This window comes from Saccopteryx leptura, chromosome 1 (assembly GCF_036850995.1).
Source record: "Saccopteryx leptura isolate mSacLep1 chromosome 1, mSacLep1_pri_phased_curated, whole genome shotgun sequence".
In the NCBI taxonomy this organism is placed as follows: domain Eukaryota; kingdom Metazoa; phylum Chordata; class Mammalia; order Chiroptera; family Emballonuridae; genus Saccopteryx; species Saccopteryx leptura.
This window is the reverse complement of record NC_089503.1, coordinates 210,814,537-210,841,794: the sequence shown is the minus strand read 5'-3', so window position 1 is coordinate 210,841,794 and position 27,258 is coordinate 210,814,537. Positions and strand designations below refer to the sequence as shown.

Genomic DNA, 27,258 nt, shown 5'->3' with positions numbered 1-27,258 from the left:
ATCCTAAGTTCAACTCTCGTAAGTTGGGACTGTCTGTATGTATATATAAACACACACACATATAATTTATAGTTTTGCAGAAACTTTTGAAAGCAGGTGGCTGACATGCTGATTTTCAAATGGGAAATGCTTAAGGGAAGGGGACGATTGTGTAGGAAACAAATGACATGCAATCATAAGATGCTGACCACAAAGATGTGGAAACTATTATCCATAATCAAGGCTGCTATGAGCAGAATAAATGAGACTGGTTCCTCCTCCTTCCCACCATGGTTATTATTGTGCAGAACACGTTGAAAGCCAGATGCAGTCATCGGGACAGTTCGTCTCTAAATACCCCGGTGAATCCTCAGATTCTCCCACCTCAATACCATCATCACACCTAAGGAAATTGACAAGCATTCCCTAATGCCCTCTAGAGCAGTGGTCCCCAACCCCCGGGCCACGGACTGGTACTGATCCGTGGGCCATTTGGTTCTGGTCCGCAGAGAAAGAATAAATAACTTACATTATTTCCGTTTTATTTATATTTAAGTCTGAACGATGTTTTATTTTTTAAAAATGACCAGATTCCCTCTGTTACATCTGTCTAAGACTCACTCTTGAAGTTTGTCTCAGTCACGTGATACATTTATCCGTCCCACCCTAAAGGCCGGTCCGTGAAAATATTTTCTGACATTAAACCGGTCCGTGGCCCAAAAAAGGTTGGGGACCACTGCTCTAGAACACAGTCTGTATTCAAATTTCCAAGCACTCTTTTTTTTTTGGAGGTTTCATTCCACATCACATCCAATAGATTAAAGTCTACCTATAGTACTGTTTTTCTTTAAAAAAAAATTTTTTTAATGATTTAGCTATATGTAAACAATCTATTTTGTAATCAGCTAGGTTCTCAGCAAGCACAGTTCTTTTCAAGGGAAATAATCTAGCCTATCAATTGATCTCAAATATAATTACTGTTTTTTATGAATATCAATATTTTATCAATAACATCAGCATAATTTTTAGTTCCTAGACACTTAACTAAATGTTTATGGGAAGAGGGAGGTCAATTCCCTTTTTTCTCCAGGTCTCAAAAATTTTCATAAGTGGTCCTGATAGGTTCACTCAGTGGTAGAGCGTCGGCCCGGCATGTGGAAGTCCCAGTTCAATTCCCTGTCAGGGCACTCAGGAGAAGCGATGTTCTGCTTCTCCACCCTTCCCCCTCCATCTTCTCTCTCTCTCTCTCTCTCTCTCTCTCTCTCTCTCCCGCTCTCGCTCTTTTCCCCTCCCGCAGCATGCCTTGATTGGTTCAAGCACAGGCACTGAAGATGCCTCCATGGAGCCTCTGCCTCAGGTGCTAAAAATAGCTCGGTTGCAAGCATGGCCCCAAATAAGCAGAGCATCAGTCCCAGACGGGGGTTGCCAGGTGGATGCCAGTGGGGCATATATGGGAGTCTGTCCCTCTATCTCCCCTCCTCTCACTTAGAAAAAAAGAAACATTTTTTTCATAAGTCTTCAGAAAGTGCCGTGGCCCTAGGCATGGTATAGGGCTGCCTACTGGGTAAGGAGAGCCACCTGCCAGGGCAGGAGACAGGAGAGGGTCACTCAGCCTGTGACCTCCAAAACAAGGATTTCAAGCAAACCTCTGCCTCCCTGAGACACCTGCTAGTGCCCAAGTCCCCAAACCTAGGCTGAAGGGAGTCCTTAGGCTCAGAGGGGAGGAAAGGGTACGAGATAAAAGCCACCTCAGGGAGACAAGTTCCCTGCCTGTGCAGCCCAGTGTCAGTGGGTCAGCTCTGGGGGAACGGGCTTTATGACAGCAGTAATAAGATGAAGCCTGACCAGGATAGAGCGTTGGACTGGGATGCCGAGGACCCAGGTTCAAAACCCCGGGGTCACCAGCTGAGCGCAGGCTCATCTGGTTTGAGCAAGACTCACCAGCTTGAGCCCAAGGTCATTGGCTTGAGCAAGGGGTCACTTGGTCTGCTGTAGCCCCCCCCCCCCAAGGCACATGTGAAAAAGTAATCTATGAGAAACTAAGATGCTGCAACAAAGAACTGATACTTCTCATCTCTCTCCCTTCCTGTCTGTCTGTCCCTATCTGTCCCTCTCTGTCTCTGTCACAAAAAAAAAAAAAAAAAAAGTGACTCCAGCAAGCCTCTGTGCTGGTCACAAACTCCCAGATGGGGCACACAATTTGGAAGGTTTGGTAGCTTTATGTTTTGTTTTGTTTCTGCTTTGGGGGATATCTGAAATCCTGAGTATCTAACTTGAATTCAATTCATACCCCGCCCCCCCCCGAAAAGATTCTAGCTGTAGGAAATTTAGGGATGATGGCTCCCATAAAACAAAAACACAATAGAAAGTGGAGAAACTACTGTCAATTGAAGAAGTCCTAATATTTACACTTCTAAGAGAATTGCATCAGTATAATTGCCTTAAGACATAATAGGGGACAGGTATTACTGAACCAATTTTGCAGATGAGGAAACTCAGAGTGAGGGAGACATCACATGGCTTGTAGGTCTCACTGAGATGCAGTTAGTAGACCTGGATGGACCTCGCATACCATTTTAACTTGAGAAAAAGATGGCTGGCCTGTGATGGCGCAGTGAATAAAGTGTCGACCTGTAATGCTGAGGTCACCGGTTCAAAACCCTGGGCTTGCCTGGTCGAGGCACATACAGGAAGCAACTATATGAGTTGATACTTCCCGCTCTTCCCCCTCTTTCTCTCTCTCTCCTCTCTCTAGAAATCAATAAAATCTATAAAAAAATTGAGAAAAAGATTCTCTTTTTTAAATAAAGAATGGCTATTTTTTTTCCCTTAAGCTTAGCAAAGGAGTTAAAAGCAGAGTAACTTCATTTTTACTTTCAGGGAACAGAACTCTGGGAAGACACTCGTTCTCGGCAAAGTCAATGCAATATTGCTCTAGCGTCATGCTGAGCAGCACGGGCTGCTCATTTTCACGGAGCATGACTCAACTATCACATCAGAAATGAGTTTCCTCTTAAAACCTCTTAGAGCCAAATTGTTAAAAGAATCGAGAGGAATCACTTAAGGATATGAGTGATTGTCAAATGGCGAACACTTTGGGGAAAGGGGTAATTGTGTAGGAGACATAAATGACAAACACTAGATGCTGCAAAGATGTGAAGACTGATATGCAATCAAGGCTCCTAGAAGTAGAACTAATGAAAGTAGTTCCCCCTCCCACGGTGATATTCTAGGGAGGAATGAAGTGGAAGTGGTGGGATTCAGTATGCTTCATTATTTTGAAAATCTTGATTTAACACTTCACGATCTGTTTCTAAATCTAGTATATGCTGATACTTGCATTTAATGACTGTCAGAGTTAAAGGGGGAAAAAGACCTTGTAACGATCCTTGGGTTCAAAGAGAAGAATAGAACATCATCAATTGGGCTCATTAAACAAAAAAACGAGTTTTCAGTCCCACCTACCAGCTACACTAAAGTTGTTACTAGAATTAATTTGCTAGAGTCCCATGTCCCTAATTCGTTCCTATGACTAACTGGATGTTGTATTTACATCTTAACAAACGGATCTAAACTCTAGTGTTAAGTCTTAGACTGAAAAATGTTTAAACACAATGGAAAATTTAACTTTTAAAATGCTCAGATAGGAACATTTCTAGAGGTGACACAGACTTTAGAAACAAAGCCTATCAAATGGAAACTTTTCCAAACATCTAAAGAAAGAGATAGTGTTTGGTTTTCTAAAACTAACTCCTAAAAGTAGCATATTCCTTAGTATGAAATACATTCCAGACACCTGTCATTACAGAAATGGTGAACAATTTGAATCATGTCATTTTGCGAAAGAAAAACGTCTAGCACATCTTTCAGTTGGATAAGTCTTTTTCTGCCATGAGATAACAGAAACTTCCGAATGGTACACAGCAAAACACAACTTCTTTATGGCAAAGAGTGTTTATTGAACTTTGTGAAGGAAAGGTTACACCAACATTATTCCACAACAAAATTTAGTTTCGGTTTCATGAGGAAACAGCAGTGTACTGTCAATAAAGCGCTGTCATTAATAGCTGACGACATTAAGATTGTGGATTCGCTTCCTTTGGTGTTCTCAAATTAAGACCTCTCCAAAACATATCTGATGTTTTCAATTAAAGGTCACAGTTAAAATAAATTCACACCAGAGTTACAAAACGTGTGATTTGTGCTTTAAAAATGAACTGTTCTCTCTGATAGCCACAATTCTGGAAGTGATTTCTCAATAGCTGATGAAGTATTTTATAAACATCTTAGAAAATATCTAAATGCTTTATCGCCATTCAACTAACATGTATGTTCTTTTAAAAAATAAAACATAGAGAAAAAAATTAATGAATCATTACAAATGAGATACAAATGTATTTAAATTAATAAATATTAAAGTGAAAAAATAAGTCCTTTCACAGAATTGTAAAGCATACTTACTAGTAAGTTCTTACAAAAAGAAATAAAGTGAAATTCCTTTTTAAATACTGTAGTAACAGCACTGAAAAAGTAACTGTAAACTTCTTCCCTACTCTAGAAAATGTCATGAAAAGCAAGAAAACAGATTCCCTTCTTTAAAAAACTATTTTGCTATTATGCCCATCGGGATTACAGCTGTCATTGTTCCACTATAAAAAGTTACAAATCAACAATAATTTAAAGTCAAATCATTTTTAATTCTAGCATAAGAAAAATGAATTCATCTCTTGAAACACAAAGCCAACTTGTTTTTCCTTAAGCTCTAATATTTAAAACTGAATAATTACTTTCAGTAATTATTATCTTTAGTTAGTTTACTTAATAGAATTATCTCATAATTAAATTATCTGGTTAGGACCACCAAGATGATAAAACAAAAATCCTAAAGTAGATTAGATACATATTTAATGTTTCCCACATTTCAAAAATATTCCAAGTAAAATCCATCTTTTGGCTTAACTTCCTCTAAAATTATCAAGGACGGCAGTCTATCAGCATTCATCAATGTGTACATTACAATTCAAGTTCATGGCTTACATTCCATTCATGTAATAGTTTCATACGCAAGCTTACTATTTTTTTAATGTGCAAAACCTTAAATTCAAAATAAAAATATTTAGGGTAAAAAATGTCTTAAATATCCTTTCCACCACTGAGAGATAGGTAAGATTTTTTTCAATATCTAACTTGTTTTTTCATAATGAGAAGGAATAGCATGTTATGGCCATAAAATTTAAAGATTTTAAAAACCGATGTACTGTAAGACAATACAATTACAGAAATACAGCAATTAGAGGTATATCCTCAGAGCTACAATATCCAAATGGAAGATGCTTTGTTAATTCAGCCTTTAGTCATTAAGTTGATTGGGGGTGGGGAAGAGCAAGAGATACCATGCCAGACACACACCTTGAAGTCACTACAAGCGAAGAGGAACTCTCCTGTGAGAGCCAGGAACCATGTTTACCTACAGTTTCTCCAAGTCTCAACCCTCATACACTTTCGATTTGTTTTTCACTGTTTAAAGATACCATGAAATAAAAAGCACTTATTATGTCACTTTATTTGCTCTAAAATTTGGGTTATTTTTGCAGATTTTAATAGAATTTAGTAAGAAAACAATCCAAATTACTTTTTAAAATAACGACTTTTGTGGAACTCATTGAAATTGACTAGAAAAATCAAGCATCTAGAATGTTGGGAAAGTTATTTCTTATGGACTGAGATCCAGAAAACAGTCTATGCCTTCTCCTCCCACTGGAACTAAAAAGTCTTGGCTCTAAAATGTACCAATCATGATGCAATTAAGCCGATTCATAATATAAAGACAAATGGCCCTGGCCAGTGGGCTCAGTGGATAGAGCATCAGCCTGGCTTATGGCTATCCCTCCCAGGTTCAGTTCCCAGTCAGGCCACACAAGGGAAGTGACTATCTGCTTCTCTCTCCTTCCCCTCCTCTCTCATTTCCCCTCCCACAGTGTCTCAAGTGGTTTGAGCATTGCCCTGGGCCCTCTGAGGATGGTTTGGTTGGTCCTAGCGCATCAACCTCAGGCACTAAAAATAGCTCCGCTGATTTGAGCATCGGCCTCAGACGGGGCTACTGGGTGGACCCCAATCGGGGCACATGCGGGAGTCTGACTCACTATCTCCATCCTCTCACTTAAAAAAATAATATAAAGAAAGAACTCTAGGGAGAAGCAAATACAAGTTTTTATCCTACTGAGAACACTTGCTATCCAAAGGCTCTACAATTAGGTGTGTGCTAAACCCTTAATATTTTTTTTTCAATCCCAGGAACATAAGACTGAACAGTCCTGACTCTAGAAGCTCCAGCATGCTCTCATTCGCAGCCTCCTTCAAGGGGCTGGAATGGAAAGATGTGCTGATCCTCCTTCCTTTGCTTCATTTGCAGCCTCACCTGAAAACCAACTTTTTTCTTGTGTTGTCACAGTGACAAACTTGATTACATAAAGACAAAACAGAGAAGTGAGCATGACAATGATAAACAGCGAAGTATCAGAATGATCCGTTATATCTGAGATTAAATCTTATGACTGTCACTGTCATACTTCAAAAGTATTTCTTTAGGCAAAATTAAACAGTAAAATAAAGACTTAGCACCAGCACGTCATTGCAGGTTTTGGTTCAGGCTTCAGGGTAATTCCGTTATCAGGGGGTTGACTAAGCATTAATGGTTTGTGGCTCTTAAGCTTATGAGCCAAGGTCATAAATATCGCTTCCACGTGGTCATTATCATTGGGATTTTTAGCAGAGGTTTCAAACAAAGGCATACTGTGCGTATCAGCAAACTTTTGTGCCAAGTCTGTAGGTACCTGAATGGCACTTCTTAAGTCACATTTATTTCCAACGAGAATCCGTGGTATATCATTGGCCAGCAAATGCTGTTTGCATTCTTCTATCCAAGATGGCAGGCTATGAAAACTAGCCATGTTGGTCATGTCATACACGAAGACAACAGCATGAACGTTTCTGTAGTAGTGTTGCACCATGCTCTTTCTGAACCGTTCTTGTCCTGCTGTGTCCCACAGCTGGATCTGAAAATGAAAAAAAATAAATAAAGAGGAAAACTGAAAGTTTCTTTCCCCAGTATTCACATTGAAAACTGGAATCACCTTTGCATGGTCTTTAGTACTTCTTCACTTATATTAATCACTTTGTTCCCTTCCATAATGCCTTCTCAGTGTTACTCATGGGATCCACACTTCATGATATTAAGTATCAGAACAAATATGTCAATTTAGCATTTAATCTCAGTAAATCAGATCTGTCTGGATGAAATTATACCTCAAAAAATGTCTTCAAAATATCAAGAGAAACTACCTCAGCTTTTAACAAACATAAGTGTCTAATTGCTATAAATTTGGTTACTATATGCCTTTGTTTACCTTTCACAAGTCTAATTTAAAACAGTAGACTTAAGACAGATGCTGAGAGATATGAGGTCTAACCCCCAAACCAACAAATATATATTCTATGAAACTCAGGCCCCTTGGAAGTTTTAAAAGTGTAGAAAATAACTTTATTCTAAATATAAATATCTCTACCAACAAAACTATTATAGTATCAGCTAGTCAAAATATAGGGGGCTTGAGGATAATTATAAGTCATGTGCTGCCTGACCAGGTGGTGGCGCAGTGGATAGAGCATCGGACTGGAATGCGGAAGGACCCAGGTTCGAGACCCCGAGGTTGCCAGCTTGAGCACGGGCTCATCTGGCTTGAGCAAAGAGCTCACCAGCTTGGACCCAAGGTCGCTGGCTCCAGCAGGGGGTTACTCGGTCTGCTGAAGGCCCACAGTCAAGGCACATGTGAGAAAGCAATCAATGAACAACTAAGAAGTCGCAACGCGCAATGAGAAACTGATGATTGATGCTTCTCATCTCTCTCCGTTCCTGTCTGTCTGTCCCTGTCTATCTCTGCCTCTGTGAAAAAAAAAAAAAAAAAAAAAAGTCATGTGCTATTATCTTAAAACACTGAATTATCCTGCCTTTATTTCCTAAAAAAAAAAGAGTTGAATGATGAGGGTGTACTGTTCACAGTAGAATATAGAGGCAGGTTTGCTTAAATGACTTTTAAGTGGGCCTGACCTGTAGTGGCGCAGTGGATAAAGCATCGACCTGGAACACTGAGGTCGCCTGTTCAAAACCCTGGGCTTCCCTGGTCAGGACACATATGGAGTTGATGCTTCCTGTCCCTCCCCCATTCTCTTTCCCTTCTCTGTCTCTGTCTCTCTCTCTCCTCTCTAAAATGAATAAATAAAAATCTTTAAAAAAATAAATAACTTTTAACTGAAAGACTTGTACAATTTATAGATATCCAAAGTATGGACTGGAAACCTAAACTGGTGACTTCTCAAACTGAGCAATACAGAAAAAAACAGAAAACTGAGGAGATATTGTAAACTGTCCTCAGTAAATGCCTCATTAACTTAGGAATTACTTCCACAGCCCTGAATAAAGTATGAGGTTATTTCATACTTCTAGTTTGCCGGAAGTCTTGATGCGATTAAAATGCAGTGTGGAGCAGGGCTGATGGGAAGAGGTGTGTGACTGAGTCAATCTCATCCCAAAACAGAACAAACTTTTTTCTTAGGGATAACCATCCTCTTCATTACTATTTACACTTATTAAGGACTTCCGCCCTAGCCAGTTGGCTCAGCGGTAGAGCGTCGGCCTGGCGTGCGGGGGACCCGGGTTCGATTCCCGGCCAGGGCACATAGGAGAAGCGCCCATTTGCTTCTCCACCCCTCCCCCTTCCTCTCTGTCTCTCTCTTCCCCTCCCGCAGCCAAGGCTCCATTGGAGCAAAGATGGCCCGGGCGCTGGGGATGGCTCCTTGGCCTCTGCCCCAGGCGCTAGAGTGGCTCTGGTCGTGGCAGAGCGACGCCCTGGAGGGGCAGAGCATCGCCCCCTGGTGGGCAGAGCGTTGCCCCTGGTGGGCGTGCCGGGTGGATCCCGGTCAGGCGCATGCGGGAGTCTGTCTGACTGTCTCTCCCCGTTTCCAGCTTCAGAAAAATACAAAAAAAAAAAAGATCAGCTCTCATTTCACTGGACAGTTTTTATATCAGTCATCTAAATTATTCCCAAAATATCTTTCAAAATGTTAAAGATGCAGTTAGAAGTGGATTTTTTTTAATTAAAAAAAAAAATAACAACGCTGTAATGCAAATACCGTAGGCTTTAACCTTTTAATATATATACTCTCTCATTATCTGATTCCAGAAGATTCCATCACTCCCAAAGGAAAACCCTATTCATTAGCAGGGACCACCTTCTCCCCTGGATGATGCTGAGGACAAACAGGAAAAGGAGATTTCTGAGAAATGATGACCTCCTTCAGACATTTGAGACAAAGGAGTGACTATCCAAATAGTCACTTCTAGAAGACAGTAAGACAGGGGTCCCCAAACTTTTTACACAGGGGGCCAGTTCACTGTCCCTCAGACCGTTGGAGGACCGGACTATAAAAAAAACTATGAACAAATCCTTATGCACACTGCACATATCTTATTTTAAAGTAAAAAAAATAAAACGGGAACAAATACAATATTTAAAATAAAGAACAAGTAAATTTAAATCAACAAACTGACCAGTATTTCAATGGGAACTATGCTCCTCTCACTGATCACGAATGAAAGAGGTGCCCCTTCCAGAAGTGCGGTGGGGGCTGGATAAATGGCCTCAGGGGGCCGCATTCGGCCCGCGGGCCGTAGTTTGGGGATCCCTGCAGTAAGAAATGCAGAATGATGCAGGACAGAAGTCTGGGCCAACCAAAGATGTGAAGGTTATCTTCACAGAAGTGACAGCTAGAGTCAGGAGACTGCTACTAAAGGAGAGAAGGCACAAGGAAGACAGGTCAGGGGCCAGCTGAGTTTCACCTGGCTTCATCCTGCTTTATTTTTTACTGCTACTTTTCCTCTTTTCACGTACAATGCAGTCCTCAGGAACAGATGAACAAATACAGGCGTTATTCCATTTCCTGAAGGGGCACTGCTCTAAAACATGCCCTGCTCTCTGAAAATGCCCCCGTCCACAATTAAAAACATTTAACACAACGTCTCATTCTTATCAAACAAAATAAACACTAGAGCATCATTTTATTAATAAAGTAATATACAGTGGTAGAGCGTCGGCCTAGCGTGCGGAGGACCCAGGTTCGATTCCCGACCAGGGCACATAGGAGAAGCGCCCATTTGCTTCTCCACCCCCCCCCTTTCTCCCTGTCTCTCTCTTCCTCTCCCGCAGCCAAGGCTCCATTGGAGCAAAGATGGCCCGGGCACTGGGCATGGCTCTGTGGCCTCTGCCTCAGGCGCTAGAGTGGCTCTGGTCGCAACATGGCCACGCCCAGGATGGGCAGAGCATCGCCCCCTGGTGGGCAGAGCATCGCCCCTGGTGGGCGTGCCGGGTGGATCCCGGTCGGGCGCATGCGGGAGTCTGACTGTCTCTCCCTGTTTCCAGCTTCAGAAAAATGAAAAAAAATAATAATAATTAAAAAAAAATAAAGTAATATAGAGCTTTCTAGCTTTCACTTTAAGATGAAATTAGAAGAAATGTCATTTCAGAAGAGGCTAATTGTCCAAAGAGAAAATATCAATGTGGTATACACAGCAGCATTTTAGATGTACTACAGGTTAACAAAAAAGCAGCAGAAACAGTACATGGAATAAAGTTCTTCTATGTCACTGAGAATTTAAAAAAAAAACAGTATAAATATTAAGTTTTTTCAAAAAGTGTCCGACATAGCCATACCTTCTTCTACAACAGAATTCTCAGAACATTTCTGTAGTCTTTTCAACCACAATAAAAACCTCTCTCAGTCTTACAGTTGGAGATACAAGTCAATGATTAAGGCCTTAGAACAGGGGTCTCAAACTCGCGGCCCGCGGGCCACATGTGGCCCGCCAAACACTTTTGTGCGGCCCGCAGACTAATCCACGAAGTTCAAAATATTTTGGATAAAATTAAGTAAGCCTAGGGGCCTACTTGTATTTTTCATTTCTCTAGCATCCTAGCTAGATATTAGCTTAGTTAACAGCAGTTGTGATGCGAACTACAGTTTCTGGTCGTTTTGTGACACTGAGTAAACTGCATGTACGATTGTGCTTGTTGTACTGATTTTTTTTTGTTTTCAACTGCAGTGAGAAAAGTGTTGCGTAACAGTTGCCTTTTGTAGACCTAGTGCAGCCCTCCGAATGGCTGTGATCTTGCTCTGCGGCCCACATGCTGAGTTGAGTTTGAGACCCCTGCCTTAGAAAGAAGAGAAAGAAACTCAGTGTCCAGCTCCCTATTACAGTAACAGATAAGGTTGAAGCTCAGCAGGAATAATTCCCCAAAAAACGCCTTTCTCCTCAACCAGAGGATCCATTCTGTGCTCCCAGATTGACCACACCGGGCGTCCTCGTTTACTTATCACTGCCAGCACTTATCCCAGTCAAGTATTCAACTTTATACCCTGGACACTTTTTTTCAGTAAGTATCTCTTGCCTGACCAGGCGGTGGCACAGTGGGTAAAGTGTCAGACTGGGATGCCGAGGACACAGGTTCGAGACCCCGAGGTCGCTGCTTGAGAACGGGCTCATCTGGTTTGAGCAAAAGCTCACCAGCTTGGACCCAAGGTCGCTGGCTTGAGCAAGGGGTCACTCGGTCTGCTGAAGGCCCGCGGTCAAGGCACATATGAGAAAGCAATCAATGAACAACTAAGGTGTTGCAATGCTCAACGAAAAACTAATGATTGATGCTTCTCATCTCTCTCCATTCCTGTCTGTCCCTGTCTCTGACTCTCTGTCTCTGTAAAAAAAAAAAAAAAAAAAAAAAAAGTAAAAAAAATAAAGTATCTCTTAAACTTGTATCTGATTCATCTGTGATCTTATAGTATAAATGGCAATGCAGCCGCAGGAAACAGCCATCAAATCTAAACTCCTCCCCTGTCTCCCTTCCCTCTACTTATTTTTAAAAAATATCCTGCTCCCATTTGGGGGCAATTTCTCTTCAGCTGTCTGCCTGACTCTGGACATGCAGCCACAGAACTGATGACGCCGAAGAAGAATGATGAGAAGCCACCAGGGAAGAACCTGACAACTCTTAAGATTACCAACCGTGAACTGGTGGTTCACATATGTCTTCATCTAGTCCTCACACCAGCATGATACAGTACTATTATCCCAATGTTTCAGAAGAGAAAGTAGACTCTGAAAGACGGAAGAACCCGCCTAAGGAGTAGAATAACCAACTATCCCAGTGTGCCTGAGACTGAAGGGGTTCCAGGGATTTTGGGCATTCAGTTTTAAAACTGCTAAGTCTCACCTGACCTGTGGTGGCGCAGTGGATAAAGTGTGGACCTGGAATGCTGAGGTCGCCGGTTCGAAACCCTGGGCTTGCCTGGTCAAGGCACATATGGGAGTTGATGCTTCCTGATCCTCCCCCCTTCCCTCTCTCTTGCTTCTCTCTCTAAAAATGAATAAATGGGCCTGACCTGTGGTGGCACAGTGGATAAAGTGTCGACCTGGAAATGCTGAGGTCGCCGGTTTGAAACCCTGGGCTTGCCTGGTCAAGGCACATATGGGAGTTGATGCTTCCAGCTCCTCCCCCCGTCTCTCTCTCTCCTCTCTCTGTTTCTCTCTCTCCTCTCTAAAATGAATAAATTTTTAAAAAAATAAAAAAAAATAAAAAATAAAAATGAATAAATGATATCTAAAAACAAAAACTGCAACAGTCTCAGGCAGTTGGGTCACCCTACTAAGGACACACAGCCCATCCTTACCCTTTCACAGCTTCCAATTTGGGCCAGGTCAGTTGGGCTCCAAAGCCCATGCACTTACTCCTGCTTCCTTCAAACTAAACTCCCTCTCAAACCTCAGCTACCCGTTATTTTCTTCACCCTAGTGTCTGGGCCTAACCTAATTCTGCTGAAAAATATTCAGCCCTTTCTTATTCTGCCTTTTCCTCTGTAATTGATACTAATCGTTCTTATTCTTAATTTCCTAATACAGTGCACCCAAAGGGCCACCCCTGGCAGCTTGAATGGGACAATGGAAAATTAAGCCGAAATTAAATAGCAAAAGGACCTATAGAAGGTTGATTTGTTCTCAACTCTACTTCTCTTTTACCATCATTAGCATTTCAACCCTTCTGGGGGTGAGTAGGACAGTGATTAGGGAACTAAAAAGTAAACTGTTCTTGCCTGACCTGTGGTGGTGCAGTGGATAAGTAGTCGACCCAGAACGCTGAGGTCACCTGTTCGAAACCCTGGGCTTGCCTGGTCAAGGCACATATGGGAGTTGATGCTTCCTGCTCCTTCCTCCCTTCTCTCTCTCTCTCCTCTCTAAAATGAATAAATAAAATCTTTAAAAAAATAAAAAAGAATGTGAGGGTAGGAATGAAGCAGTGAACCTATTTCCCCCCACCAGGGACCAAGGTAAAGATGAAAATTCTAATTTAAAGCAAAAAAGAAAATGTAGTATAAAGAAGGCAAGGCAGTTTCTGGGATCCCCATGTTTCAAGGGGTGTATCAGACCGCTGAGTAGTTGGTGGGTGCCTGAAATGAAGTGTGGTGAGGGCTTACACCATCAGGGGCCTCCTGCCTGTCACTGGTCCTTTCTCCAATGCCCCATTCCAATTTCTCAGAACCCCCGCCTTGACCTTACTACTTTCTCCACTATTACTGTGTTACTAGATTCAGGAACCACCAATAAGAATTAAAGAAGAGCTGGCCCGACAGCTCGTTTGGTTGGAGCATCATCCGGAAGCGCAGAGATTGCCGGTTCAGTCCCTGGTCCCTTTAGGGCACATACAGGAACAGGCTGATGTTCCTATCGCTCTTTCTCTCTTCCTCTCTCGCTAAAATCAATAAAGAAACGTTTAAAAAGAGAATTGAAGAAGAATTGGAAGAGCGTGACGCCAAGAACTGTCACGTACACAAGGCTTCTGCAAGAAAACAGATCTAAACAACTCAATGCCACACAGAAACTGAAGCAAAGCACTTCCTCAGAGGCAACAAGGCTTTACGGCCACAACTCCTCAGGCAGTGCTCAGATGACTGTTTAATAAAATAATACGTGTTAAATGAATTTTCCATGCTTGAGACATTCCTTTGGCCTTAGTTTATAGCTCCCAGCACTCGAGACACTGACAATGAATCCGTGGATGCCCCCTACACTCTGACGACCCACAGTGTGGTCCACGGACCAGCTGCATCTGCATCACCTGGGGCCTTATCAAATTAGAATCTGCTCTTAAAAGTAAAATAAAAATACAACAAGATCCTTGGTAGCATAACATTCAAGTTGGAGAACTGCCTTAGAAGTTTGCTTCTAAAGATACAAATCCTTCCGATCCACAACTCCAATTCTCCACTTTTGCATGAGAAGATGGAGTGTGCATCTTGCACGGGACCAGCGTTTAACCCGCGGCTGGGCTGGAGCGCGTATCATTCCGGGGCGCCCTCCCACGCTGACAGCGCCCCGTCGGCTGACCTTGATGCGCTCCCCGTCAATCTCCACTGCTCGTTCTCGAAAATCCACCCCGATAGTAGCCTCGGTGCGGTCGGGGAAGCGGCTGGCGCAGAAGCGGTAGGTCAGGCACGTTTTCCCCACGTTGGAGTCACCGATCACGATTATCTTGAAGATGCGGGAGCGTGCCGGCGGCAGAAACACTGAGGCCCCGGACAGCGCTCCGCTGGACGAGAAGCTCGCCTCCAGCGACGACTCCATTTCCGAAGCCATTCTCCTGGCCCGCCCCAAACTGAGGCGGAGGGAAGAAGAACAGACCGGCTGGGAAATTACGCCACCGCGACCCGGCGAGCGCGCCAGCCGCGGGACCCGCTGCGCTGCGTCGTCGGAGCCCCCACCCCCCAGGCCGGCCGCGCGCATGCGCACTCCCGCTCCGCCGCGCAGGTGAGGCGTGTCCCGCCCAGCCTCGCTGGTCCCCACGCCCGGTCCGCGGCTCCACCCTGGCGTCACTCGGGCCGGCGCCTGTCTACCTGGAAGGGCCCGGGGCCTGTCGGAGGTTGACTGCGGCGAGGGAGGCCAGCCTGCTGAGAGCCGAGCGGAGCGCCCCCGGCCTGGCACCGCGGCCGGCCCGGTCCCGCCACGCCCAAGGCCACCTCCCTCCGGACCCGCGCTAGCAGCCCGGGGGCGGGGAGAGAGAGAGAGACTGCTGGGAGGGAGGAGGTGCCGCCTCGCGCTCTCGCGAGAGGGCCGCAGGGCCGCCTCTGCGGGACGTGCCCTGGGGGCCGGGGCGGGGGTGGCCCGCAGGCTCCTGCGCCGTGGGTCCCCTGTTGGTGGTGGTGGGGGGGGGGGTCTCTCCCCGGCGTGCCGATGGAGGCGGTGTCCCCGGTCCTGCGCCCCTCCCTCCTCCGGGCTCTCCGCACCGCGAAAGTTGGGACAGCGACCGGGACTGGAGGGGCTGTGACGCGGGGTGCCGCCGGACGCCCCAGGGGGCTAGCTGCGTGCCACGCGGAGCCGGGCAGCCTTCGGGGAGCCAGCGGAGTCCGAGGCCGCCACCGCGTCGGCAAGGAGCGTTTGGTTGGGCGCCCGCTAGGTCATGTGAGGATATCCACGGGAACACGGTGCCTGGCGCTCCGTGGGCCAGTGCCCCTGGCCCAAGAAGTGGAGAAGATCACACGTGGGCCGCTTAAGGACATTGAACCCTGGAGTCATTACTGGCCAGCCTCGCTGATATGACTGAAACCCGTTATGCCCTGGTCTTATGCCTGGGTGAGGATGCTGTAGCCATTGAATGTTACCGAGCTCACGCAATTGTCTTTGGCAAACTGCCCAAAGCCAGGACCGTCCGGTCTTAAAGAATCTTCTGTGGATTACCTTGAAGCCTTCAGAGGAAACCTCCCATAAATTAAGACAATGATTAAGTCATAGAAAAGATTCAGAATGTGCTAACATTGCTTACTGTGAAAAGTTGTTTTGTTTTGCAATAAGATTTTTTTTCTCTTTGAGCAAATAGTTATGCCGTTTTGAATGAAAGTCAAGGACTATGGAGAGCAGGACATGGCAGGCTTCAAACAGAGTGAGGGGAATGATAGAACACTAAAAGTTCTAGGAAAGGCGATAAATTCATTGCTTATTTCATTAGATAAAAGGAAAATGTAGTCCGAGCAAATTAGTGGTAGAACCTGAGCTTGCCCAGACTTAACAGGAATTTGCAAAGCCTTAAATACAGTAATTTCTGCTGCAGGAGGAAAACTGTATACAGGCACTAATACACCAACTGACAGCCAGGAAAAAACAAGTTTACTCAGCTGGTTGATGTGTATGCCAATTACATTTATTCAGTTTCCTGTTGTAAGAACTGGAACATGGGCTGGAAAATTCTGTGAGGTTATTTTCATGAAGATTTAATCATCCCAGAAACTATTAGAGAGCCTTGGAATATATTCCTCTAATTTACTCTACCTACTGTATTTCCCCACGTATAAGACACACCTTAATTTGGGGGCCTGAAATTTGAAAAAAATAATGTATGACAAAGTTATTGAGCTCAAGTTTTATTCATCATAAAATTCATACAACTCATCATTGTCAATACTCCCATCCATTAGCTTGTCCTCATCTGTGTCTGATGATGAATCACTGTCTTCATATATTGCCTCGTCCTCAGTTTCATCCATGGCATTTGAAATACCACAACCACTGTATAAGACTTACCCAGCTTTTAGACCAAATTTTTTGAAAAGTGGTGCGTCTTCTACATGGGGAAATACGGTATATCCCATTCAGAGGAGAGAAGGAAGATTTAGCACAAAAAGCAACGATTTCTTCTCATCTATGCACTCAATGGTTGATTCTTGTCTGTGCCCTTGGTGGGATACACACAGCCAACCCACAGCCTTGCCACAGCAGGTGCGGTTCTGCCCTAACCGGCTGAGCTCCCACGCCAGGGCTATTGCTTTTTTGGTTTAGCTCTTGCTGAACTGCCTCAGAAATTCTTTATCTTATCTCTTTGTGCAAATCCTATTCATATTTCATATGCTAACTGAAAAGTCAATTCTGTGAAGCTTTTTTACTTTCTGATTAGTTTTTTGCTTCATTCTACATCTAATATGCTTTTGGAAATATTGCTCATGTAGTCTTTGTCAGTTTAAGTTTCATAATGTGTTATATCTTTTTTAAAAATTTTTTACTTTTAATAGGGTGACACTGATAAATCAGGGTACATATGTTCAGAGAAAACATCTCTAGGTTATTTTGACATTTGATTATGCTGCATTCCCACCACCCAAATGATGTGTTATATCTTAACCAACAGGATTGCCAGCTCTTGACTATGGATTGGAAGCTCATTGTTATTCAGCAAATGATGAAAATGTTAGTGTAGTGAGGAAGTTCTTGTGTACTATTATCAATTTAAAACCTCTAACGAAGTGTCAACTTTTAGGCACCACTTAGGAAAAATTATTGTAGACACTGGATATGGTTAAGAGTTTTATATTTTAAGGTTGCAGTTGGAGAGTCATCATGTGACTAAAGTATATGTCACTTTTATTTTTATATGTTTTGAGAAAGAGACAGGGAGAGTAGATGAGCAACATCAGCTCGTAGTTGTGGCACGAGTTATTCATTGATTGCTTTCTCATGTGATTCCATGTTCAAGCTGGTGAACCTGGGCTCATGCCAGTGACCTTGGGGTCTCGAACCTGGATCCTCAGTGTCCCAGGGTGGCGCTTTACCACCTGTCAGGCTGCGCCACCATCTGGTCAAGCTGTGACACTCTTCTTAATTGAATAACCCCAGAACCTCCAGGTTTGATAGTTGAGGGAGATTCTAATATCAGGAAGAGTGGACTTTCTAAAAGTGGGTAAATTTTGCTTGGGCTGGAGAGCTCGTTTAGTTAGAACATCATCCCAATAAGCAAAGGTTGCAGTTTGATCCCGGGTCCGGGCATGTACAGGAATAGATCAATGTATCTGTCTGTCTCTTCCTTCCTCTCCTCTCTAAAATGAAATAAATTAAAAAAAAAAAAGGTATGAGGGGGAGATAAATTCGAAACAAAGCAGTGTCAGCATAAAGAATGTTGAATAATTAAAAAGGGGTAAAGAAATACTATAGAAACGTAGCTTAATGCAAGAGAAAACAGATGGGCATGGGTGACAGTTGCATGAAAAAGCCCTGAAAGCCATAGAGAAAGATGTATCCACACAGTCCTTTGAGATGACTGTTCACCTGCTGCCTGTTCTTCAGCCTCAGAGTTTTCAATTACTTCCAGGAAAGACTCACTATCCAATCCAATATTGAGTGTGAGCCATTGTACAAAGCTAGAATAAAGTCAGAAGATTGTCACATTACTAACCATGTGTTATGTATCTAGCCATTTTGTTGTCTATCATCTGACATGACAAGAGAGCATGCTAAACTCAGGTTTGCTGTGAGAGTAGGAAGACTACTATTCCTTATGAAAACCATATCACTTCAATAAAATGGCTGAAAATTCAAAAAAACATCAAAACCGTAGCTTAGAAAATGTCCATTCTTTATTTTAACAGTTTTTTTCCTCTGAGGAAGTTCTAAATAGCACAAGGCATTTAACTTCAGTAATAGCTCTCTAGGCAGAACAATGGGATCCAGGAACAAAGTGTAGTAGTGTATGTAGTCTGCCTTGAAACAAAAACCCTGGGTTCAAGTTCCTGCTCTAACATCAAAGTTCTGTGACCCTGAACACCCAGCTGATAATGGAGGAGCAACCCAGGGAGATACCCAGGGTTCTTTGACCTGGCTCTCTACCACTAGCTGGGTACTATTTATCAAGTCATTTAATACTCTGAGAAATCTATGCGCATCTGTAAAAAAGGGAAGTAATACCCACATGTGGGCACTTTGGAAATCGAAGGGTAAAAAATGTTTTAGACATTATTGGATCCTCTCTTCCTCCTGAAAAGTTAGGTGACAGATACTGATCCCCTCTCCTCCTGCTTTTCATCTCATTCTCGATAAACCAGTAAAAAGAATCTTGACATTTTGGAAAAGTATAAAAAGCTAAGTATCATTTTCCAGAAATTTTTTTCCACTCACTTTTTCAATGGGAAATGAAATTCTTTTTACTTTAAAAAGTATCACATATAGACCCAAAATGGACAAAAATACCAGATCTGAACACGTTGGTCTTCCAGTCACCTGTCTCCTACAAGGCCTGTCACAACTATTCCTAACTATGGGGAAAACGCCCCACAAAAATTGGATGGGAGAAACCCATTCAACAGAAATATAATGAGTCCGATATTTTGGGTAAATTCCTAAAGACCAACAGAGAGGGACAAGGGGAAGATGAATGAGAATACTTGAAATCAACAGGTAAGGGATAAAAAATTTGTGAGCCTTTGCAGGTGACCTGAAAGTTAATAGTACTTTATTGCTATTTTCTACAATCTGTAGAGCAGTATTAATATTTACAGCAAATTTAACAAGGATTTGAATATCCCTTATGTATTTTCCTAGTCACTATACCTTTATACTAAAATATATTCCCAGTGTAAATCCTAGAGATTTCATACATCACATTGAAATGGATTTACATGAGCCTGAAACAAAGCATTAATCATTTAACTTCATATTGTAATTAGACATTTCTCAGAAAAATGTGAAATTGCTTGAAATAACAAGTAGGCTCTGGAAATAAAATTTTTAAATATAAAAAAATTACAAGTGAAGCAGTTGGCTTATTCTTCAGTCCTTTTCAATGAACATCTGAGCAAATAATGTAAACACTATAACAATGCTAGCTCAGTATGTTTGTGAATACTTCTAATACAATTGTTAATGCATAGTGAATTTTTACTGTTAATAAAGGGAAAATTAGTATTTAGTTCTCCATAGTTCAGAACTATGGAAGACAGTTCTGTTATTATCTACTTCTTTAAATGGCCCCCTTTTCATTTTTAAAGCAATCCACCAGAAGTATGACTACCTGAAGGCAAAAAAGTAGTTCACAAGAAAGATGAGAGGTGGTAGCTAATTTAGTTATTCATTATTAATGAAGAAACACCAGAGAGTTTTGGAAGAATACTTTAGAAAACCCAATTCCAGTCCCACTTGCAGCAAGACATCAAGCACTAGACAATGGACCCAATAAACTTACAGAGCAAAGTCAACTAGTGTCAAGTTTATAAAAGCCCAATGTTAGGAAACGATGGTTGATTGGAAAGGTAGCCATAGACTGGTACGGAGAGGCTTCTTGTTACACAAAGCACAGGTAATTCGGCAAATTAGTGGCTCAAAGCAAACCGTGGGATCCTGAACATATTTGAAAAATCTCTTCATTCCTATGCTGTTTCTAAAGGAGAAGATAATTTGTATTATTGAGGCCAAGTTGAAGATCAGCATCAGCAGAAATCTTTGTATAACAGATTTTAGAATTTCCATCATTACTCATCACCATCAATTTGTTTTCAATTAGGAAGAATTATACTGCTTGTATGAAATAAGACTCTTAAAAAAAAAAGCCTGGCCTGACCTGTGGTGGCATAGTGGATAAAGCGTCAACCTGGAACGCTGAGGTTGCTGGTTCAAAATCCCGCACTTTCCTGGTCAAGGCACATATGGGAGTTGATGCTTCTTGCTCCTCCTCCCTTTCCCTCTCTTTCTCTCTCTCACTCTCTCTCCTCTCTAAAATGAATAAAAATAAAAAATAAAAAAAGACTCACACTTGAAAAAAAGCCTGATTTTTTAAAAATGTAAAAAGTACATTAATCTTGTTAAGAGTGCCATGTATCAACTCTACTTATGCTACAGGCAGCCGTGAAACAAAGTCCATGTTGTTTTCGGCACCCAGAACTCTGTAAAGAGCACTGAAGATTAGGGTGCCACACTTGTCTACAGTCGACAATTTAGTCAAGTTCTAATTTAAGTAATTCCATTTTTTTTTTTTTTCCTTTTCTTACTACAGTCCCAACATGGCATCATTTCAGAGGCTACTGGGTAAACCTAGAGCAGGGGTCGGGAACCTATGGCTTGCGAGCCAGATGTGGCTCTTTTGATGGCTGTATCTGGCTTGCAGACAAATCTTTAATAAAAATATAATAACGTTAAAAATATAAAACATTCTCTTGTATTACAATCCATTCTTTCCCTACCACTCATGTTCATGGTTGTGGGTGGCTGGAGCCAATCACAGCTGTCCTCTGGAACACCACCAAATTTTTATTGGATAACGCATAACATACACGGGTCGTTGTATGGCTCTCACAGAATTACATTTTAAAATATGTGGTGTTCATGGCTCAGCCAAAAATGTCCCCGACCCAAGCTAGAGGCTGGAAACCTTTAGGCACTTTCAACAATATACTGCTCCCTTTCCTTCTGCCCTTTGCTGTGTCCTGAAGGAGGATGTCCCTCTGTGGAGGTAGCAGTGTGATACAGGCTGTTAATCAGAGCATGTCACACTCTTCTGCATCACCACTGTAAGAGCACTCTTCTCTCCAGAAGCACCTGCACACTACCAACACTTTTATTTCTACATTCATCTCCTAGGTCACATAACTGCAAGGTGAAATTGCAATTCAATCAAGAACCTTTCCCAAAATGTTTCATTGCTACAAGTTCTGAGATTTCCAACCATCAAAATCTTCTGGCCCTGGTGGTTGGCTCAGCAGTAGAGCGTCAGACCCGTGTGTGGAAGTCCAGGTTTGACTCCTGGTCAGGGCACACAGGATAAGCGCCCATCTGCTTCTCCACCCTTACCCCTCTCCTTTCTTTCTCTTCCTCTCCCGCAGCCAAAGCTCCACTGGAGCCAAGTTGGCCCCTGGAGCTGAGGATGACTCCATGGCCTCCGCCTCAGGCACTAGAATGGCTCCGGTTGCAACAGAGCAACACCTAGATGGGCAGAGCATCGCCCCCTGGTGGGCATGCCGGGTAGATCCAGGTGGGGCACATGTGGGAATCTGTCTCTCTGCCATCCCTCCCTTCTCACTTCAGAAAAATAATAAATAAATAATCTTCTGGGTTTTTAGAAAAAAAGTTAAGGTTTCTGTTCACTCTGGGGCAATACAGCCAGCCATTTCAATGGACTTTGTTTTGGCAGTGGAGTCGGTGTGGTTTAGATGCCAGCAGGATGGTTACCAAGGAACCCTGTCTGTAACTTACAGAAGCGGAGCGCAGCCGGAACAAGATGACTGCCTTCCATCTAAAAAGCCAGTTTTTCTTGGAATTCTCTTGAGTCATATCAAAATTTAAGGCTGGTAATTACTAAGACAAGTATATACGTAGCTTGTAAGAAAATCCAACACTTCACCTATTACATTTTTCTAAACAGATGCTACACATGGCAACTAAAATATCCCCAGTAACTGTGAAGAGAAACTTCCCTGAATTGATCACAACCTGCCTGAACCTAGAGCACCTTCCCTGGTCTCAAGACCAACTTCCATCGCAGAGGTGACAGCAGCACACCTTGGCGGACAAACAGCATTGTGCAGGATGAGAGTCTGCTCAAACCCGCGGAGAAGCTACCAGCTGGTGTCAGGACGACGCTTTGTCGTGCTATCAAAGATCATACTTTTATTCTTGTGCATAATACAGGAAAATGCTGAAAATGTACCATTCAACTACCTAAATTAAAAGTTAAGTAAACTCACCTACTCAGATTTTAATTTTTAAATGAGAAATGACAAGAGTAGTAAATATGAAGAAAAACAAAAAGAACTTTACTTTCCTATGTTAATACAGGTCAAGGGACCCTTTCTTTTCAAAAGGGTTGATAACACCAGTTCTTAGCAATAAACATAAGGCACTTGTTTAGATTACAACATCACTGCATTGTTTTTCCACTTGTTTTTCTAACCCTGTTTTTCCCCCACAGTATCATTTGGAATAGAGTGAATGAGGCAAATGTGAGATGACCCATTTGATACTACTCAGGACAATATAGTACAGTACAATGTTTTAGGGGTGATGTCTGGACATAAAATGGACCTGTCAAGGTCCCCTGACACCAGACAATGTATCCACTATCAAATAAACCTGAAAGAAAATAAAATATTTATTCAATCGTTCCAGTAAAATTGGGTTGGAATACAGTATGTTAGGAATTTAGCTCCTCACGGTGGCATCCGCATCGAGTTCTAAGCACTTATGAATATTCATTCTAAGACAATCTACATCATTTGAACATTGTCAAGACAAATGTATGATTTCATTTCAATATACAGTAGAGTTTAGACATGATTCACACATACGCCCCTATCATACGGCTGGTGCCGCCTCCAACACCTCATTCGTGGCAGAGGAAGCACTAGTGTTCTTTCCTGATAGGAAGGACTTCAGTCACCACTTATGGGAGAAGCTGAAAAACAACGTTGGGTTTTTTGCCATTTGTTACGATGATCCTGAGACAGGGCCAGTTAATAAAACATAAAGCACTGGAGTCCAGTTTGCACTCTTCTTTACATCACTGAATTGTTAGTCTGGGATGTGGAATGCAGGAATGTACTATGAAAGGTTGAGTTTAGCACAACTGTCCAATCAGCAAAAGGATCAGGTCTCCCGAAAATCCCCTTTAGAATATACTTTCCATAAAAATACCACAAAAAGGTCAATTATGTAAACAACTGATTCATTTTAATCTTAGCAAATACAGTGAGAACCTTGATCTGGAGGCTAGTTCTTAGAGTATAGGTTTAACATTTTAAGGCTCATTTTCTCAATCAAAATAGCAGTTCTACCCTGGCCTGGTGGCTCAGTAGATGAAGCGTTGATCCAGCACGCCAGAGGTTGCAGGTTTGACCTCTGGTCAGGGCACATACAAGAAGCAATCAATGAGCACACAACTAAATGGAACTAAGTGAAACAAGTTGATGCTTCTTTCTCCCACTCTCTCTCAAATCAATAGGAAAAAAAAAGTTTTTTAAATAGTTCCGTTTTCCTTTCGAATTATGAATTACAAATGACATTCATAGTACCTGCAGTCATCCCAGGCCTCAGGGAGGCCTCCTGGCAGAGCGGCCCTCCCCTGACACTGCGGTCTCCCTGACCCCGCACTGACCCTTCTCCAGAGCTCCCGTCTGCACTAGCCTGTCGGCATCCTACATCGCCTCTGGCCTGCACCTCTGTTTCCACCTGTGTGTTTCCACAGAAGCCCAACACAGATTAGTTGAAATATTCACACAACTGTTTTTCAAAACAATTTATTGCATCATATTTGGTACCTCATGTTTGACAACAAAAAGGAAATTACATCTGTAACTGCAAGAAAAAGAAGCTGGTCTGTTATTGAAAAAAAAAAAAAATCTTGGGCCCTTTAAAAATTACAAAGTCTTGGGCTTGCCTGAAACAACTGAGCAAGAAATATATTCTTAGAAATGTAGGGCTTCAAGTATTACAAACCTGTGACACTGTGGAAAAATTCCAGAGGTATCTAAGCTGCAGCACTTTTTCTGCATATCGTTAACAAGGCCTGCTGAGGTTTTTACTATTAGTCTCTTGATCAGTCATAGAATGGTAGTCAGGAGTTCTGCTCTTTAACTTCAAGCCACGGTAGGGTTCCTTTTTTCACGCGGGGTGAAAAAATTCATGCTCGCTAATTAGTTGGTGCCTCGTCACAGTGCATCTGGTTCTTGCATTACAGTTTTAACAAGTTTGGCCAAAACAATGCGGAAAGGTTTGCATTGTTATTTTAGTTCTTCAAGTTTTAGTTAAAATTGAGATTGTTCCAACTGGTTCCTTCAGTTAAAAACTGTGGTACAAGAACGCCAAACTGATCATGTACAGTGAATTTTGGAAACATGAGCGTATTGAACACCCTCCAGGTTTCTTAGAATTCTGCTTGGTATCTACATGTCCAGCGTCTACAACATCAAGCATCTGTTGTAGGTTTCTCTGTAAATAGTGATTCACATTTGCATACTTCCTATGGCCAGAATCAACCCCGCAACGAAACCAGTCAGACGCTAAAGCCCCAACAACTCTTTGTGCTCAGTGAAAGAATCCAGTGCTAAAACAGCATTTATGCTGTCGGAGATATAATAAAATCTCACAAGACAAATTTAAAGTAATATTTCTGCCACACACCTGCTTTGTTAGCTGTAACAGCCTCCAGATTTTATATAAATTAGTTTAAAAACATGGGTGGGTAGGTAGGAAGAGGACAGGTATCTTTTTTAACCCCTCAATTTTAGCAGCTTTTTATTTTTTAAGAAACTGAACCTATATCCTGTAATATGTTAGATATTTTATATATACTTTTCAGCAGGATAAAAAACGTAAAACACTATTTGAAGGCAAGAACATTTACTCTTCTTATTCTGTGTAAGTCAGAGCAATGCAGCAGGTGCGTGACAAAAATATTATACACTAGATATGGTCCAAAGTCATTCCATTTGCTTGTTTAAGGATGTTCAGATTTCATTGGCCAGTTCTTCAGTTTCTGCAGAACTATCTCCATTAACTGTGATCTTCATATCCTCTTCATATCCAGGAGGCATGAAAGCCAAAGCGTAAGGGAAAAGCTTATGACAATTTGCTCTATAAACTTCAGCAGCTTCTTTACAGTCTCCTAGGCTACCATCACACAAGGCTTCTAATACCTCCATACATGTCTAGAGAGAGAAAAAAGGTCATGTTATAGACAGCTTGTTCAAAAGAAAAGTTTTTACTGTGACTTTGACATGTTGTTATCAACAGATTTCTGAAATAAGAGGCCAATGTACAATATTTAAGATCAACAAAACCACTTCTTCCCACATATACAGTCCACTGGAGTTAGTTTCTTCAGAATTGCAGGGCTTCTACAAAGGATGAGTGTTTAAGCAGGGCCAGGACTCAGGTTGGGCAAGCAAGGTGTACAGGGTGCTACATTTAAAGAGACGCCACTTTCATCCAGTGCTGGATCCCGGGCGACAAGCTCGAGTCAGCTGAGCCTGGCCCTATATAAATATCAAAATCTGCATGCCTGCACTCAATGACTTTTCAATGACTACACTCAAGCCTTTTCATCTTTTTGGAGGCTAAGAGCCAGTTGGCAAAATCAAACAAGTTTTTTCAACCTTGTATTCAAACTAAAGAGAACCTTAAGGACATCCAATAACTACGCAGGAAACAGTCTCAAACACAAAGGAAATCTATGCAAAAAAAAAAAACAAACCCTGATTATGAAAACTGATAATTCTTTCAACAAACCTCTAAATATGTCTGCTTCTTATATTTCTAAACTAATCATGTTGACTTGCATTACTCATGTTTTCTTTCTTCATCTTTGGATGAAAACACTATGTAGTTTCCAGATACATAATATTCCACAAAAGGTTCTGATCTAAACACTGCATTCATTAGGAACCAGCAAGTCTAATTTTTTCCTTATAGATATTATTTTCACTTGCTATTAAAGGAGAATATTTAACACTCTTTCAGCAAATGCTTTATCTGTTGATCCTCAAACAGGGTAGCTGTCCTTTGTTTTTTAGTCCAAACTACAATACATATTTTACAATATTCCTATATCATCTTTCACTCTACATAACCTTGTGATATATATTATAAGCTATAAATGACTATTTAAATTCAGCACATGATAAATAAATCTTAAATGTCAGAATCTTCATTGAGACCAATGCTTGCTCAGAAATGTAAGATGTGAAGTCCAAAATTAATCATGAAATGTATTTTACTAAAACACAGTTCTTAAAAATTATTGTAACAAATGTAAAACTAGTTATTAAATGCCAAGTACTCAACTATGCACGTGTGCACAAACACATAATTCTAAATAGATTTAAGTTTCTGGCACAACTTCATAATGGTTTGAAGAACAGTATGCATAAATAACAACAAATATTATTTGTGACAATTGTTCTCTTGATGAAAAGAGAACAAAAAAGTCGTCAGGTACTCATACAGAGAGGTTATGAAGAACTCTTTACCTGGAGGTTTCTGTTACTGAGGGATTCATCAAGTGTTGTTGCCAACTCTATAGCTCGTTTCTGACTAGAAGGATCTAAATAATATACCGTTTTGGCAGCTAGATGAGAAGGAAAAATAAAGTTTGTTTTATTTCAAGGTAAAACCAGCATCTTGTCCTTAATCTATTAAAATATAATGCAATGTATATGTGCACACAGTGTGGCTCTTTATTAGAAAAATATGAAACACTGTTATTTTTTTTTTTTAATTCTGAGAGCATAGGTTAGATATAGCCTAACTTTCTAAAGGAGGAGAATGATTAAGGTCAAAGAGACTATGAAGAAATGCAAATATTCTTTTTCTTTCTACCAGTGAGAGAAGGGGAGGCAGAGAGACAGACTTCCACATGCGTCCCAACTGAGATCCAC

At 41.9% G+C, this 27,258-nt stretch overlaps 2 protein-coding genes across 6 annotated transcripts in view; both read right to left on the bottom strand.

The window, feature by feature from the left end:
- Positions 1-4,361: 4,361 nt before the first annotated feature.
- Positions 4,362-18,335, bottom strand: RAB33B (RAB33B, member RAS oncogene family). Of its 3 annotated transcripts, none has more exons than XM_066385407.1 (3): positions 14,974-18,335; positions 14,468-14,735; positions 4,362-7,034 (listed from the first exon to the last, which is right to left on the bottom strand). In XM_066385407.1, the coding sequence occupies exons 2-3, from the start codon at positions 14,714-14,716 to the stop codon at positions 6,594-6,596; spliced, it is 690 nt and encodes a 229-aa protein (XP_066241504.1). In that variant the 5' UTR covers positions 14,717-14,735; positions 14,974-18,335; the 3' UTR covers positions 4,362-6,593. The 3 variants fall into 3 exon arrangements, 2 of the variants coding, with proteins under 2 accessions (XP_066241504.1, XP_066241492.1); XR_010751579.1 differs by lacking the exon at positions 14,974-18,335 and having other exon boundaries at positions 6,121-6,134; positions 6,166-7,034; positions 14,468-14,919; XM_066385395.1 differs by lacking the exon at positions 14,974-18,335 and having other exon boundaries at positions 14,468-14,919.
- A 4,617-nt stretch (positions 18,336-22,952) lies between these two features.
- Positions 22,953-27,258, bottom strand: part of NAA15 (N-alpha-acetyltransferase 15, NatA auxiliary subunit) — a 72,580-nt gene continuing 68,274 nt past the window's right edge. For all 3 annotated transcript variants that reach the window (XM_066385374.1, XM_066385365.1, XM_066385357.1), the window contains 2 exons: positions 26,851-26,948; positions 22,953-25,530 (listed from right to left, as the gene is read on the bottom strand). In XM_066385374.1, coding sequence (XP_066241471.1) covers positions 25,330-25,530; positions 26,851-26,948 — 299 coding nt within the window. In that variant the 3' untranslated portion in view covers positions 22,953-25,329. The remainder of the gene's footprint in view (positions 25,531-26,850; positions 26,949-27,258) is intronic.

Coding starts and splice junctions, on each gene's coding strand:
- RAB33B (XM_066385395.1), bottom strand. CDS start 14,863: ATGCGCGCGGCCGGCCTGGGGGGTGGGGGCTCCGACGACGCAGCGCAG. Junction 7,035..14,467: donor TTGACGGGGAGCGCATCAAG/GTCAGCCGACGG, acceptor TTTCATTTTCAG/ATCCAGCTGTGGGACACAGC.